The following is a 17098-nucleotide window of genomic DNA, read 5'->3' on the forward strand; positions in this document are numbered from 1 at the left end:
TAAAATTTAAGCAGATTATAATTTGCACTTAGAGGCCAAATACATTATTTAGTTACTGATTAGAGATGGATGCAGAAGGGAACAGCATACCTTCCTGCTCAATTGGGCAAGGAGATAGTGGAACAAAGTGTCATGTCACTTTCTTTGCCAAAAAAGCTGCTTTAAAACGGTTTGCGGATTTTAGTGATGAGGAAAAAGAGTTGTTGGTGCGACGTTCTGAAGCAAAAATGGACAATACCTCTCAAGTTTGCCTACACCATGAAGCCCTGTTATTGACACAATATGAGGGGTTACAAAAAAAAATGCTTCAATCCCTTTGGGAAGGTGAATCATGATGTTAAGGTAGGAATTCGCACTCTTGATACTGAAACAGCTAATAAGGCTTCTGATATGTTGAAGAAGCAGCTTGTTAATAACATAAAGCCAGGTCAGAAAATTTGTCCGGCTTGCAGCACTACCTTAAATAAACACTTGGACGAAGCTTTATCAGCCTCATCATCACATTCTGATGAGGACTTTACACCAAAAGAAGAATTAAATAGTAGCTTATTGTCTATCGGTATTTCACCCCTGAAGAGAACAGTAAGCTACGGAGATAAGCCCCACTATGTGAAGAAGAAAATTCAAAGGCTCAAAATGTGATTAAAAACAGAATTGTAAATGCAATGGGAGTAAACCGACAAATTGAAGATGCTAGTGAAATTAAGGAATGTGGAAACTGTGCCGACTATGCACATTTGCTGACTGAACTGAAAGCCAAGATGCAGAATGCAATTCATAAAGAACAGATGAAAATTTTAACCTTGGCACCTGTAAGCTGGACAGTCAGACAAACAGCAGCTCAGTTCGGCGTGTCCGAAAGAATGGTGAAGAATGCTCGGAAGCTTAAGGCGGAGAAGGGCATTCTGGCACTTCCCGAAAATAGGCAAAGCAGGAAATTACCAGCAGAAGTTGCTAGTAGAGTGCGAAATTTTTTTGAAGATGATGAGTATAGTAGGGTGTGCCCTGGTAAAAAGATAGTATTTCAGTTAGACTTTTAGATAGAAAGACATACATGCAGAAAAGATTGTTACCTTGCAATTTACGGGAAATGTATGTTATCTATAAGAATATAAATGGTCCGGAAATAGGGTTCTCAAAGTTTTGTGAACTTAGACCCAAATGGTGTGTTATGATCAGCTGGAATGCATGCAGTTTGCGTCTGTGCAATTCACCAAAATGTGAAAATCATAAGGAGATTCCCAGCAAGGCAGTTTGCAGTTTGAACTCTAAACAGTGCATGCTACATCGCTGTGAAAGGTGTCCTGGGCCCGAAGCTATAGCATCTGAAATTGCCAGCTATTTCCTAGATCATGAGCCACAGGAAGTTATTGTGTTTAACCAATGGATACGTACCGATCGGGCCACACTGGACATGAAGCAAATGGTAGTGGATGAATTTATTGAAGATGTAAAAAATAAAATATGGAGTCTGTCATGCCATCATTACATTGCCAAGCATCAAAGCTTGCATCTTAAAGGCCTTAAATGTCATCTGAAAGACAAACAGCTTGTTGTCCTAATGGATTTTGCAGAAAATTATTCTTTTATCATTCAGGATGCTGTGCAAGGCTTCCACTGGGACAATAGTCAAGCAACAATTCATCCATTTGTTATCTAGTTTCGTCAAAATGAGAGAGTAGAATCTTTAAGTTTTTCCATTATCAATGATTGTTTGCGGCATGACACTGTTACAGTTCACGTTTTTATCAAGGAGCTCATCAAATACATAAAAGCACGGTTTGCACCGATATCCCACATTCATTATTTCAGTGATGGCTCCAGTGCTCAATATAAAAATTTCAAGAATTTCCTAAATTTGTGCTATCATAAGAGCGATTTTGGAATGACAGCCGAATGGAATTTTTTTGCTACTAGCCACGGGAAATCACCTTGTGATGGGATTGGAGGTACAACAAAGCGGTTAGCAGCAAGAGGAAGCTTGCAACGGCCGCTTAATGGACAAATTCTTACTCCCCTAGATCTGTTTCACTTCTGCTCTGAAAACATTAATGGAATTAAATTTGTTTTCGTCAGTAAAGACGAAATTGAAAAAAATATTGTGTCACAAGAAGAGAGGTTTAAGCTTGGACAAACTGTAGAAGGCACTAGAGAAAACCATCACTTTTTACCTATTGATGAAACAACAATTCTGGTCAGCAGAGTTTCAAATGATTGTTCATCTTTTCTAGCTAAAATGGGTCACAGTAATGAAGGAGGCATATTAATGTCTGCTCTCCAACCAGGACAATATGTTGCATGCATCTATGAAAACAGGTGGTGGATTGGGAATATCTGTGAGACCTCCACAGAGCAAAGGGATGCATTAATAAACTTGATGCACCCACATGGTCCAGCAATTCATTTTATTGGCCGCCAAGAAGTGACAAGTGCTGGGTTCCGGAACACCACATTACTGCAGTTATTCCAGCTCCATCAGTAAATTCGTCTGGCCGGCAATACACCATTCCTCTTGATATTCATCAGAAAATTAATGTAGCATATCAAAAATTGAAATAGGTTAGAGGACACACTCTAAGGAACTCAAGAGTGCCTTCTAATTTTACACAGGGCACTTACATAATTTTACTATCAGGCTTGGGATCCTGTGGTAAAGAAACTCACCCGTGGCTGTTGTTGCTAAGCTATCGGGCGTGGCCCCTATGGCAATGGCAATGCTGGTTTTCTCAGGTGAAATGAAACTAGCAGTGGTTAAGCCAGCATGGACCATAGCAACTCATTTACACACTTCTTTTCCATCAGTAAGATGGTGTTGTTCATTAAACAGGCAACTAATAATTAGATGATTATGCAAATAAATTTTCCGATTTACATTCATTCTTAATAAATTGTGTGTGTGTGTGTGTGTGTGTGTGTGTGTGTGTGTGAGAGAGAGAGAGAGAGAGAGAGAGAGAGAGAGAGAGTGGGGGGGGAGGTGACAATTAAGAAATAACATTGTTTCTATTTTTATTCTTTAGCTATTCGGACTTAAGCTAGGTCCTATTCATCAGGACCTCTTATTGCACTTATCCCAGACATTAATAAACATGTATAAGGCAAAATAAAAGATTTCAGATATAATTTGAGTGCCAGAAAAATGTGTTCAAACTTCCAGTGCGATTCTTTGATGATGCTACTTTTTAGGGCCTTATATGCTTGCATTGCAAAACCAAATCCACTTTTCTAGATAGTTTGGAATATGCTCTTCCTAAAGACCATAGTTTAGAAGAGCTTGGAGAAAACACTTTTTTGAAAAATTTGACTAAAAATATCCATTTTTAGCACTTTTTGAAAAATCGTCAACTTCACCCTAGATTTGTGAAATAATGGAAAGCAATAGGAGAATGAAATTTTATATTCTAAGAGTGAGTTATGGTGTGCAAAGTTTCATGTACACCCCAAAATTACTTCTGGAGATATAAAAAACTAAAGTTCGCATTTTTTTTAAATAGCTATTTTTTCGCCCAACTTTGCTTCAAATTATCTATACGAAAATTGCTCAGAAATCCTTTTCTTAATATTTTACTTTAAAGAGCTCTAAAAGTTGTATAAGATGGCCAAGTTTTGTTTCTTTCATGCAAATACTTACAGAGATATCTCATCTCAAAGTTGCTGAAAATTCAAGGACGCACTATAGAAAGCTGTGCTATGGTCTTAAACAAGTGACTGTATCTCCGAAAGTATTGAATTTCTGAAACCGAAACTTTACCAGTGTTCATTGAGAACATGTGTGAATGTTCATACAAAATTTCATCAAAATCCATTAGGGTGATGTGGGAGCCTCTAGACCACTTGGCATGGAATGACCCAGATATCAAACCTCGTCCGGATGCACATGTTTGTTGTTGTGGTCTTCAGTCCTGACACTGGTTTGATGCAGCTCTCCATGCTACTCTATCCTGTGCAAGCTCCTTCATCTCCCAGTACCTACTGCAGCCTACATCCTTCTGAATCTGCTTAGTGTACTCATCTCTTGGTCTTCCTCTACGATTTTTACCCTCCACACTGCCCTTCAGTACTAAATTGGTGATCCCTTGATGCCTCAGAACATGTCCTACCAACCGATCCCTTCTTCAAGTCAAGTCGGATGCACATAGACAGTGGTTTTTCCCCTGGTCTATTTGCAAGTGGAGCAGAAAAGAAGTTGATTACTAGTAATACGAAGTATCCTCCGCAATACACCATGCGATGGCATGCGGAGTACGTAAGTAGATGTAAATTTATAGCTCTGGGAATTCAATATTATGTGCTGCAGTCGAAGCCTCTAAACATCACAACATGGAATGAAAGAGAGACTGGGATTGCTCCTGGGTAATCTCTCTCTATGTAACTTGCATGGCGCCCACAAAGGTTGCAAATTGCCCTCTATTCCTATACCGGCCTTCTTTCTTGGGTGACGTGTAACGTCCAGGCCAGGAAAGCAGAGTCTTTCTACAAAGAACACTAGCACGTCTTCGCCACAGGCGTGGCATTGTCTTGCTCAACTCTGGCCCACACGGGAGGCAGTCCTCTGGGCCTCAAAACCCACACATTAAAAGATTAGTGATAAACTCCTGGAGGCTACTGAACAGTCAAAATATCTACGAGGGTGGATTCGCATTATATATATTATATATACAGGCGTTACAGCGAACTGCAGGAGGACCTGGATAGGTTCTATGATAGGTTAAAGAACTGTGCAATTGACATTAAACGCTTCAATCTATGGGAATCAATCACTGACAGTCACAATTGGAAAATATAATAAATCTTGAGTGATCTGAAGTGGAACGGCCACATCAAGCAAGCTGTAGATAAATCAAATGCTGGACTAACATTCACTGGAAGAATGTTAATGAAATTCACCCTCCCCTCTCCCCGAAGGAAGTCATTTATCATTATGACACCCTTACCAGATAGGATTAATCGAGATTAAAAATAAAGAGCAGCGTTCAGTACGCACAAGTTCGCTAAGGAGCTGCAAACTGCTTATCAAAAGTCCAATGGCAACGCTACTGCAGGGGCATTGTGAATCATGGAGAGGTTTATTGCTAAAATTCCGAGAAGGCAGGTTCACAGAAGCGTCAAGCATCATTTGTTTCCTTCAGCATGCGTCTCGCGAAGCAACTATGGAGGGAAAAATCGGAAAAATTCTAACCCATAGGGAGGCTTTTGACGACCATTCTCCCGGCGCACGATTCGTGGTTGGGGCAGAAAAGGGCCAGAAATGACAGTGGTATCCCAATTACCCTCCGTTACGCACTGCAATATGGCTCGCGGAGAATAAATGAACCTGTAGCAGTTGCTGTTTAGGTAGCTGGGAGACGATGTATGTTTTATCCAACGTCTCACAGAACTGCCTCACTCGACTATTGTCCGCTATGCCCGGCAACAATGCGCACGTCAAACTACGGTTACTGCGGTAATGTCTACGCACGAGGCCTTTACGGATGGACAGGATGAAGCAGAACTCGCCCAAAAACAAATAATTTCGCTACCCAGAACGACAGCGACTGCTTCCTCATTCGAGCCGGCGGTGTTTGTGGTTTCTGGACGATGAAACGCAACTCCATGACATGCATGCCACCAGGTCAGCCTGCTTCATGGCGTCCAAGCTTAGACGCAGATACGAGGCAAGTTGGTAGCCATCCCGTAGGTGCAGCACCGCTAAGACGTTTACGCAAGTCTTATTTATAATTATTACATAATTATGCTTTTAGGAAACTTAAAGTACGTATTTCAAATTGCTATTCTTGTAACCCATTATGTTCGTATTCTGATTTAAACACTTTAAAAATATTGAAAGAAAAAAATGGCACCTCCATATAGTTTCAATGCTAGCGCCTCTTCCGAAAATTGTACGAACCAGCACATATAGTCCATTTGCGATGAGCTTTTAACTCGGTTCTCTTTTTTTGTTTGGTATTTTGCATATTTTTCTCCAAAAATAATTTTTAGCGAATGATATTCCACGTTTTATGACTTCATATATCGTGATACAAATTCGAATCTCACACGTTTTAGTGACATAGCTTACATACGTATTTAATATGCCCGTGACTTGCAAGTGCTTTGTGGACTTGAGTGACATGTTTTATTTTTCTTCTATACTACGTTTTTGAGTTGTAGGTTGTGGTGACACACACACACACACACACACACACACACACACACACACACACACACAAAAGCAACAAACGGAAATTTTGCAAGCTTGCGTTCACTTTGCCACAAAACAATATAAAATATAAACAGGATAGTTAAGTAGAAACAATGAAAAGAACGCAGAACAAAATAAATTCTACATGCATAACGGTGAATAAAAATATTTTTTCCCCAATTTAACGGATTTGCACACACACCCCAGCAACTGGTTAATGAGCTCAGCATGGCGTGCGACCACCTTTCTCAGCAATACAGGCCTGAAAACGCCCGTGCATGCTGTGAGTGATGTCTTCAGTCTAATGTTGAAGCAATAACGCCCATTCTTCCCGCAGAGTTGCTCACAAGTCTTGGAGAGTGGCTGGTGGATGCTGACGTAATGCAATCTGTCTCGCTAGTGCACCCCACACATGCTCTACGAGATTCAAATCGGGAGAACGAGCAGGCCACGCCATGCATGCTGAATCTTCCCAAAAAAACATCAACCACCCGTGCTCTATGAGGTGTAGCAGTATCGTCCATCAATACGAAGTCTGGGCCCAGACCGCCTCCCAACAACCGCAAATGAGGTCCCAAGATCTTTCACGATTCCTGATAGCGGTTAAACCTTATCGATTCACGCATACAATTTCATGTTCTACATCTACATCTACATACATACTCCGCAATCCACCACACGGTGCGTGGCGGAGGGTATTTCGTACCGCAACTAGCATCTTCTCTCCCTGTTCCACTCCCAAACAGAACGAGGGAAAAATGACTGCCTATATGCCTCTGTACGAGCCCTAATCTCTCTCATCTTTGTGGTCTTTCCGCGAAATGTAAGTTGGCGGCAGTAAAATTGTACTGCAGTCAGCCTCAAATGCTGGTTCTCTGAACTTCCTCAGTAGCGATTCACGAAAAGAACGAGTCCTTTCCTCTAGAGCCTCCCACCCGAGTTCCTGAAGCATTTCCGTAACACTCGCGTGATGATCAAACCTACCAGTAACAAATCTAGCAGCCCGCCTCTGAATTGCTTCTATGTCCTCCCTCAATCCGACATGATAGGGATCCCAAACGCTCGATCAGTACTCAAGAATACGTCATATTAGTGTTTTATAAGCGGTCTCCTTTACAGATGAACCACATCTTCCCAAAATTCTACCAATGAACCGAAGACCACTATCCGCCTTCCCCACAATTGCCATTACTTGCTTGTCCCACTTCATATCGCTCTGCAATGTTACGCCCAAATATTTAATCGACGTGACTGTGTCAAGCGCTACACTGCTAATGGAGTATTCAAACATTGCAGGATTCTTTTTCCTATTCATCTGCATTAATTTACATTTATCTATATTCAGAGTCAGCTGCCATTCTTTACACCAATCTCAAATCCTGTCCAAGTCATCTTGAATCCTCCTACTGTCACTGGTCAGCGTAATCCCTGCCCACACCATTACGGATCCTCTTCGATATCGGTCTCTTTCTACAACGTCTGGATTTGAAATCGTGTTCCACGTCCCTTCCAGATAAGCATGCGTTGAGAATCACTCTCCACACCAAATCGGGAGTCATCTGCGAAGAGAACATTGGCCCATCGCTCGACCGTCCAGGTGGCATGTTGACGACTCCATTCTAGACCACTTCTGTGAAGACACATCAGAGGTTCACATGCAGCTGGTTTCCGACAATCAAGACCACTCTGCCGAAGCCTTCTGTGCACCGTTTGCCTTGATACAATACGTCCAGTGGATGCTGCGAGGACAGATGCCAGTTGCCGTGCGGTACTAAGCCTCTGGGTCCCAACAGTTTGCGATTGTCATGCTTCCATTTTTCTTACGGCTCTCAACCGCAGAGAGTCTTGTAAGCGCCTTTTCTGTGACTGTATAAGACCTACTGTGAATGTGGGGCAATCCCGTTTGGCAGGCGTCATCGCTGACGTGATTTTGTCCGTTGACTGGAATGCCATCTTCCGTGCCAGACACGACTGTACGGACATCTGTTGACATTTTGTATTATTATACCGTGAATTAGACACAAGACGGGGAAATAGCGGTTTGTTGACTTAATTTAGGATATGATCACAATGGCACCGTCACGAAGAAATATACCGGATGTAATTTCGTCAATGGTTACACCACTCTACCTATTCAGACAGCTGAACCCGCTGGGAACTTCTCCCCACATTTTATGCAATTTTTCTTAAGATTCATTTCTAGTGTATGTTACGCTAAACATTTTGCTTCTACAACCGTCCGCCGAGGAAGAGTTCCGAAACTGATTATAATCCTGGCGTATAAGCAGAGTTCGAAGTAGACTTTCTGACGACGGAGGAGAATTCAAGAATAGTATATGTGTTGTACTTACAGAAGTTATAGGAGTAATACCAGTGACAGTAGCAGCATTGGAGTGTTATTTACATAGACACAATGAAGTTGTAGCTATTATACTACGTGTAAATATTAAGAACAATCCACTTACTAAACTTACATAAACAGTCTGCTTTGATGTGACGAAATTTCGGTAGACTCTCCCCTATGCGTGGCGTCTATTGTGGAATGATGCCCAGCCCTTTTTTCACTCTGCTGCAAGCCATTCGGTAGGAAAATCACTTGAACACGGTCCATTAAGAATCACAAACATAACAGAAGCCAACATTTTTGTTTGCATTCGATTCCGGACTACTGAGAGTATTATTCATTACACTCTGCATCGAAAGCGTTCCGTGTCGTCTTGTATTTTAAAAGGGCACTAATAACACGTACAGTAAAAAGAAGAAAAAAAATACGTCCCTGGCAAAAGAATTCTTCTTTGACCGACCGTCTCACAGCTACAGTCCCCTTCGTTCTGTACTACTACTACTACTACAGTCTTGTCTGTCACTGTCTGCCTCTTGCTCCCCCTTATGTCACTATGCCATTCATTCCTTCCCACAGCTGCTGACTCTTCTCACTTTCATTATCTCTCTCTTCCTCATTGTCATTGTTATAGACTCTCTCATTAACACTGGCTCTCACTCATTCCACTTTCTCTTTATTCCTCTCCCACTGGCACGGTCTCTTCATTCGTTTCCTGGCACTGTTCTGCCACTGTACACTATCTTCCACTGCCACTGTGTTCCTCCTCTTTCTGTCACACTGCCATTGTCTCCTTCGTTCTCTCTACAACACAACCACTGTGTAATATCTTCCAGTATTTATTACTTCTCCGTCTCTTTGTCACTGCCACTGTCTAATCCTCTCTCTGTATATATAAAAAAAAAAAACCTCAAATATGTTCGCATGTCAAAGTTTTGGGAAAATATGTAACGGTGCTCAGACATGCTGAACGAGGCAGCCGGTATCCCTCTTTTCAGTCAGAATCTTTTAAATTAACAACAGCATATTTACCTTTTGTGTGCTCCGACACAAGGGCATATCACTCACATGAAGAGAACATTATGGGTCAGTGAAATTTTGATAGCTTACTTATGTTGTTGTTGTTGTCTTCAGTCCTGAGACTGGTATGATGCAGCTCTCCATGCTACCCTATCCTGTGCAAGCTCCTTCATCTCCCAGTACCTACTGCAACCTACATCCTTCTGAATCTGCTTAGTGTATTCATCTCTTGGTCTCCCTCTACGATTTTTACCCTCCACGCTGCCCTCCAATGCTAAATTTGTGATCCCTTGATGCCTCAGGACATGTCCTACCAACCGATCCCTTCTTCTAGTCAAGTTGTGCCACAAACTTCTCTTCTCCCCAATCCTATTCAATACCTCCTCATTAGTTACATGATCTACCCATCTAATCTTCACCATTCTTCTGTAGCACCACATTTCGAAAGCTTCTATTCGCTTCTTGTCCAAACTAGTTATCGTCCATGTTTCACTTCCATACATGGCTACGCTCCACAAAAATACTTTCAGAAACGACTTCCTGACACTTAAATCTATACTCGATGTTAACAAATTTCTCTTCTTCAGAAACGATTTCCTTGCCATTGCCAGTCTACATTTTATATCCTCTCTACTTCGACCATCATCAGTTATTTTGCTCCCCAAATAGCAAAACTCCTTTACTACTTTAAGTGCATTTCCTAATCTAATTCCCTCAGCATCACCCGACTTAATTAGACTACATTCCATTATCCTTGTTTTGCTTTTGTTGATGTTCATCTCATAACCTCCTTTCAAGACACTGTCCATTCCGTTCAACTGCTCTTCCAAGTCCTTTGCTGTCTCTGGCAGAATTACAATGTCATCGGCGAACCTCAACGTTTTTATTTCTTCTCCATGGACTTTAATACCTACTCTGAATTTTTCTGTTGTTTCCTTTACTACTTGCTCAATATACAGATTGAATAACATCGGGGAGAGGCTACAACCCTGTCTCACTCCCTTCCCAACCACTGCTTCCCTTTCATGCCCCTCGACTCTTATAACTGCCATCTGGTTTCTGTACAAATTGTAAATAGCCTTTCGCTCCCTATATTTTACCCCTGCCACCTTTAGAATTTGAAAGAGAGTATTCCAGTCAACATTGTCAAAAGCTTTCTCTAAGTCTACAAATGCTAGAAACGTAGGTTTGCCTTTCCTTAATCTTTCTTCCAAGGTAAGTCGTAAGGTCAGTACTGCCTCACGTGTTCCAATATTTCTACGGAATCCAAACTGATCTTCCCCTAGGTCGGCTTCTACCAGTTTTTCCATTCGTCTGTAAGGAATTCGCGTTAGTATTTTGCAGCCGTGACTTATTAAACTGATAGTTCGGTAATTTTCACATCTGCCAACATCTGCTTTCTTTGGGATTGGAATTATTATATTCTTCTTGAAGTCTGAGGGTATTTCGCCTGTCTCATACATCTTGCTCACCAGATGGTAGAGTTTTGTCAGGACTGGCTCTCCCAAGGCCGTCAGTAGTTCTATTGGAAAGTTGTCTACTCCCGGGGCCTTGTTTCGATGCAGGTCTTTCAGTGCTCTGTCAAACTCTTCACGCAGTATCGTATCTCCCATTTCATCTTCATCTACATCCTCTTCCATTTCCATAATATTGTCCTCAAGTACATCGCCCTTGTATAGACCCTCTATATACTCCTTCCACCTTTCTGATTTCCCCTCTTTGCTTAGAACTGGGTTTCCATCTGAGCTCTTGATATTCATACAAGTGGCTCTCTTTTCTCCAAAGGTCTCTTTAATTTTCCTGTAGGCTGTATCTATCTTACCCCTCGTGAGATAAGCCTCTACATCCTTACTTTTGTCCTCTAGCCATGCCTGCTTAGCCATTTTGCACTTCCTGTCGATCTCATTTTTGAGACGTTTGTATTCCTTTTTGCCTGCTTCATTTACTGCATTTTTATATTTTCTCCTTTCATCAATTAAATTCAATATTTCTTCTGTTACCCAAGGATTTCTATTAGCCCTCGTCTTTTTACCTACTTGATCCTCTGCTGCCTTCACTACTTCATCCCTCAGAGCTACCCATTCGTCTTCTACTGCATTTCTTTCCCCCATTCCTGTGAATTGTTCCTTTATGCTCTTCCTGAAAGTCTGTACAACCTCTGGTTTAGTCAGTTTATCCAGGTCCCATCTCCTTAAATTCCCACCTTTTTGCAGTTTCTTCAGTTTCAATCTGCAGTTCATAACCAATAGATTGTGGTCAGAATCCACATCTGCCCCTGGAAATGTCCTACAATTCAAAACCTGGTTCCTAAATCTCTGTCTTACCATTATATAATCTATCTGATACCTTTTAGTATCTCCAGGATTCTTCCATGTATACAACCATAAAGCAAAACTAATTTTACACCTCGGACCGGATTTTCCGGGCACAAAAATTTTACGTGGACTTCAGTACTACATGGGGTTCCCAGATCCCTTCTGAGAAAGACCGACACGTTTTACAGCATATTTCTCCGTGCTACGTCGTTTTACAAATTTCTTTTTAGCCTCACACCGCATTTTACGTGCACAAATGGAGTAACTTTGAACTTCTGAATCTCGGAAATGGATCAAGATTTCAAGAAAATTTTCACTATCATGGAGATCGGGATCTTAGGAACATTATCTGTTCATAGCCATCTTGAAATCAGCGGCTCTGTTTTGGTACACAAAATCATGTTTTTGGGGTGTTTCTCGATAACAGATAAATATCTCTAAAAGCGGGAAGATGCTGCTGCTAAATAAATACCTAGAGAATATACCGTTAAAATTTGAGCAATTTGCTGCGAATAGTTATTTACATACCTGCTGCTGACGGCAAAAAATTGTGAGAAACGTTGTTTTCAGTTTTCTCATGATCCGCGAATGAACTAAATGGCTCCTCCATAAGCCCCCAAAGGCGCATCGTACACCACATTAAATGAAAAGCAAACCAGCTGATTTTCTCCCTTTGCCTAAGCTGCTGGAAAAGTGTAGAATTCAAAACTTGATCGTGAACTGTGGGCTAATTACAGCAAGATGATCCTTCTGTTAGGTATACAAATAGTCCCTAGCCCAAAAGCTATGCAAACCACTTGACCCTACCTTTCTATCACAAAAAGAACCCGGGATATGAACCCTGGAAAAATCCTGTGTTTATACGTGGCGTTTTGGAAGATACTGGTAGCGCATTCTGTTGCATGTAAGTGCTGTAAAATGATTTTTTTTGTATAACAGCCCAAGAATTATCATATGCACCTTAGTGTCTCGAACATTCACATGTTTTGTGACAAGTTTGCTATCGTTTTAAATGAAAATGTGATTTTTTGACTTGTTCCACATCCATGACGACCGTTTCGACTGCGTACATTAGCATATTTGTTTTGCACTGAAAGTACGTCTAACGTAACCTAAAAGCTGCGCCCTACCTGGATGCTCGTGGAGGTGCAGGTAGACGGCGGCGGCGACCTGCTGCTCGGTGACGAAGTCCCAGAGGCCGTCGCAGGCCAGCACCAGGAAGTCCTCGGTGCCGTCCAGGCTCAACTCCGTCACGTCTGGCTCCGCGCACACGTACGGCTTATACTCAGAGTCCCCTGCAACAGACCCCACGCTGTCAGAACCAGCAGTCCTAAGCCGGCATCACAGCTGTCTCTCTGCAACTGCTAGGAAATGAGATCTCCAAGTCTGTCTCTGCGATGCGTCAGAGTCGCTACGATTTTGCTTCTGGTGCATATTACAGACTATGCTGCTCCATATGAAATTTAGCTGACATATTGAACTTTTCTTTATACTGTCACCAATCTCGCAAAAACTGATCTGATGTAGCGCACTAATTTGCGATCGCGCCACGCCAGTGGCAAAGGAGGAGTGAAATATCCACAACATTCCTCATATTCCATAAACGGTTTGAGATATCTAAGTGACATTTTGGCAAATGATAGCACCAAGGAGGAGGATATTTTGGCATATGATTATTATGCAAAATTTCATTGTTCCACTAACTACACACTTTTTCAATGAAAGAATGTAATTTTTAAGAGCCATCGATAGCTGGTGAAACAACATAATTGAAGTCATTATAAGTTTATTTTGTGCAGAGGATGTGCTTTTTCATAAGATACTGACTTGACATTTCCTGAGCTCCTCACTTAATAAATCACTATTTCATAATTCTCTCGCAACTGTGTCTGTACATGTTAATGAGGTGACACAGTGTAAACTCCGCCAAGTTTTAGCGAAAGAAGCAAATTTTAACCTGGCAACAAGAGAAATGTGCAGGTTTTATTCAAAATTCCCCATTCGTGACTTCTCTGAAATACCATGCGAAAATAAATCGCTACATTTTCGGTGGAATTCTTTTTAGATACTAACCAAAGAAGAGGGACAGATCTTTTTGAATGGTCACCAATGTGGGCGTGGAGGGGCCCCACTTAATATTTACCAAAAATGTGAGTGTAGGCTTCAGTTTAGAACGGCACCTCCCCTCCAGCGCTCGGCATTTCCCCTACAGCGCTATGAGCGCCCCCCCCCCCCCCCCCTTGCCGCTCTCACCGCGCTTCCCAACCGACTGCACATCTAGCAGCCACAGAATTTTGCTCGCACTACGTACCATGCTGATTCGTGTACATAAGATTCTAGGTCTCAACAAAAGTTATTATATTACAATTCAGAATGTGGTTATGGACCTAGGAACAAATATTCTACTCAAGTTTTAAAGTGCTGTAACAGAAAAAATCTTGTCAACACTGTATTTAATATCCTATTCGTTACATTCTTAATCCTATATTAATTATACCTGCAGTAACCTTTTGATGGCAGAGATTACTGACAACCAAGGTGTCCCTACAACGGCGCTCTCGGATTTTTATGTTTGTTTCAGTTTTCAGGCCGCGATTCCAGAAATCTCTTGGACATGCGGGATATTGTATAGTGACATTGATTCAGAGTCATCTGACTGACGACTGTATGAGGGCATAGGTCAGCTTGAGGTGGGCGACGTGGTTAGCAAAAGTAATCACCTCACCACAGAAGAATTGTGTGTTATAACGTTTAGAGCTCGCATGTTGTAGTCAGCGGTATCTTACAATGGTTGTATAGGTCTCGTACCAGTCATGGAGACATGTTTCGAAATGACAGTCAGTTTTGGATACGGCATAGCTAATTTGAAGCTATGGATATCAGCAATAAGTAAGGCAATGTGCAGACTAAGATTTCGTGTGAATCTATACCCTTTTTCTATTGACACAAATCGGAACCTTTCGTCTTCCTGGACAGATCATACAGGAACTTCAAACGTGTTCCTTCCTCCACCTGCAGATTACGCAAAGTGAAAACGATAATACATACAAAGTGGAAAATAAATCTGCTCACGAGACACGGAATGCCGGAGAATGGTATAATACAGTGCACTGAACAGACCTTCCATTTGTATGAAACGAGTATAGAATGTACCAAATGCAGCGTCTCTGTTATACGCCCCGAGATTATTTTCATATCACAGAGAAACATGAAACACGGGGTTCAGGAGATCTTATGATTGTTACGTTGTGTGCGCCATTCAAATGGTTCAAATGGCTCTGAACACTATGGTGCTTAACATCTGAGGTCATCAGTCCCCTATAACTTAGAACTACTTAAACCTAACTAACCTAAGGACATCACACACATCCATGGCAGAGGCAGGGTTCGAACTTGCGACTGTAGCGGTCGGGCAGTTCCAGACTGAAGCGCCTAGAACCGCTCGGCCACCCCGGCCGGCTGTGTCTACCAGTCTACCATTGATTAGTATACAAGCAGTTACTCTTTCCACGGTCTAGACAGTCACCAGGCCGTCTTAATAGAACTCAAACACGACAGCGTGACCATGCAAGGTGGCGCAGTGGTCCAACCGCATTCGGGAAGACTAGCGTTCAAATCCTCGTCCAGCCATCAACATTTAGGGTTTCAATGGCTTCCCAAACTTGGTTTAAGCAAATGCCAGGATAGGTTCTATGAAAAGCACGGAGACTATTTCCTTCACTATCTTTGCACAATCTGAGCTCGCAGATCGCGTATAATTACCTCGTCATCTTCCTTCTTTCATTTAAGGCAGGGTGACGAACCTTGACGGGTAAGCCCAATGAACAATTTGAGACCAATAGTGGAAACACGAACTGTACATACACCGTGGCGCCGAGTGTACGTCCTACCGTGGAGAAGACGTATTCTACTTAATCTGAGGACTAACAAACCTGCAGTACTTCTCGCATTACGTAGTGGACGGTACCAGGTATTACTGGAACCACCTTTAGCAGCGATTTTGGAGCTGTGACAGCACAGCGCGCTCATATTTTATACTCTCCAAATAGCATCATCGACCAGCTTTTCAAGACGACATCACTAGTTCGCAAACGGCATGTGTGTTTGGGCTCAGCTCCTGTTCACAGAGGGCGAGAGCAATAGCTTTACCGTAAGATACCTCCCGAGAAATTACACTAGGTATAAGACTTCATTTGGAAGTACATCGACCGAAGGGATGCTGCGTCCTATCAATATAGACCCAACAATACACCCGCAAGGCAAACTCGTTAGGTGTGTAATCTCTGACGTGCAATCGCATAAGCTCTCTCTACTTTAAATTACCTATGTGGCCCAAGAACAGTGGCTACGATTCATATGGACGTTCGAGTCCTCCTTCGGGCATGGGTGTGTGTGTTCGTCCTTAGGATAATTTAGGTTAAGTAGTGTGTAAGCTCAGGGACTGTTGACCTTAGCAGTTAAGTCCCATAAGATTTCACGCACATTTGAACATTTTTGTGATTCATATGGAAAATAAAGCTCACTCGATACAATGGTTCTGCTATCCTGTTCCCTATTTGCGACCGCACAAGAGTCCACACTATTGAAACGGTTGGCAAGTGGATCTGAACGTATAAAATTGGAGTCCTTCATGTATACTAACACATCGGCGTACCGGTGTCAAATGGGAGCAACCGCGCAGATTCATCCGTCGCTGCAGCGATGTAAGTTCATGGGCGTAATATCGGGAAACTGCTGAACCTCTATCAAATAATTTTTATGAAATGCTTGGATGACTGTGTGATTATATGGTACCTGCATCAAGTCAGACCAAGTGTTGATATACACTCCTGGAAATTGAAATAAGAACACCGTGAATTCATTGTCCCAGGAAGGGGAAACTTTATTGACACATTCCTGGGGTCAGATACATCACATGATCACACTGACAGAACCACAGGCACATAGACACAGGCAACAGAGCATGCACAATGTCGGCACTAGTACAGTGTATATCCACCTTTCGCAGCAATGCAGGCTGCTATTCTCCCATGGAGACGATCGTAGAGATGCTGGATATAGTCCTGTGGAACGGCTTGCCATGCCATTTCCACCTCGCGCCTCAGTTGGACCAGCGTTCGTGCTGGACGTGCAGACCGCGTGAGACGACGCTTCATCCAGTCCCAAACATGCTCAATGGGGGACAGATCCGGAGATCTTGCTGGCCAGGGTAGTTGACTTACACCTTCTAGAGCACGTTGGGTG

At 42.3% G+C, this 17098-nt stretch overlaps 1 protein-coding gene across 1 annotated transcript in view; it reads right to left on the reverse strand.

Moving 5' to 3' along the window:
- Positions 1 to 17098, reverse strand: part of LOC124715883 — a 1071880-nt gene that overhangs the window by 534808 nt on the left and 519974 nt on the right. The window contains 1 exon segment of the mRNA XM_047243130.1: positions 12985 to 13149. Coding sequence (XP_047099086.1) covers positions 12985 to 13149 — 165 coding nt within the window.

This window comes from Schistocerca piceifrons, chromosome 1 (genome assembly GCF_021461385.2).
Source record: "Schistocerca piceifrons isolate TAMUIC-IGC-003096 chromosome 1, iqSchPice1.1, whole genome shotgun sequence".
Classification (NCBI taxonomy): Eukaryota; Metazoa; Arthropoda; class Insecta; order Orthoptera; family Acrididae; genus Schistocerca; species Schistocerca piceifrons.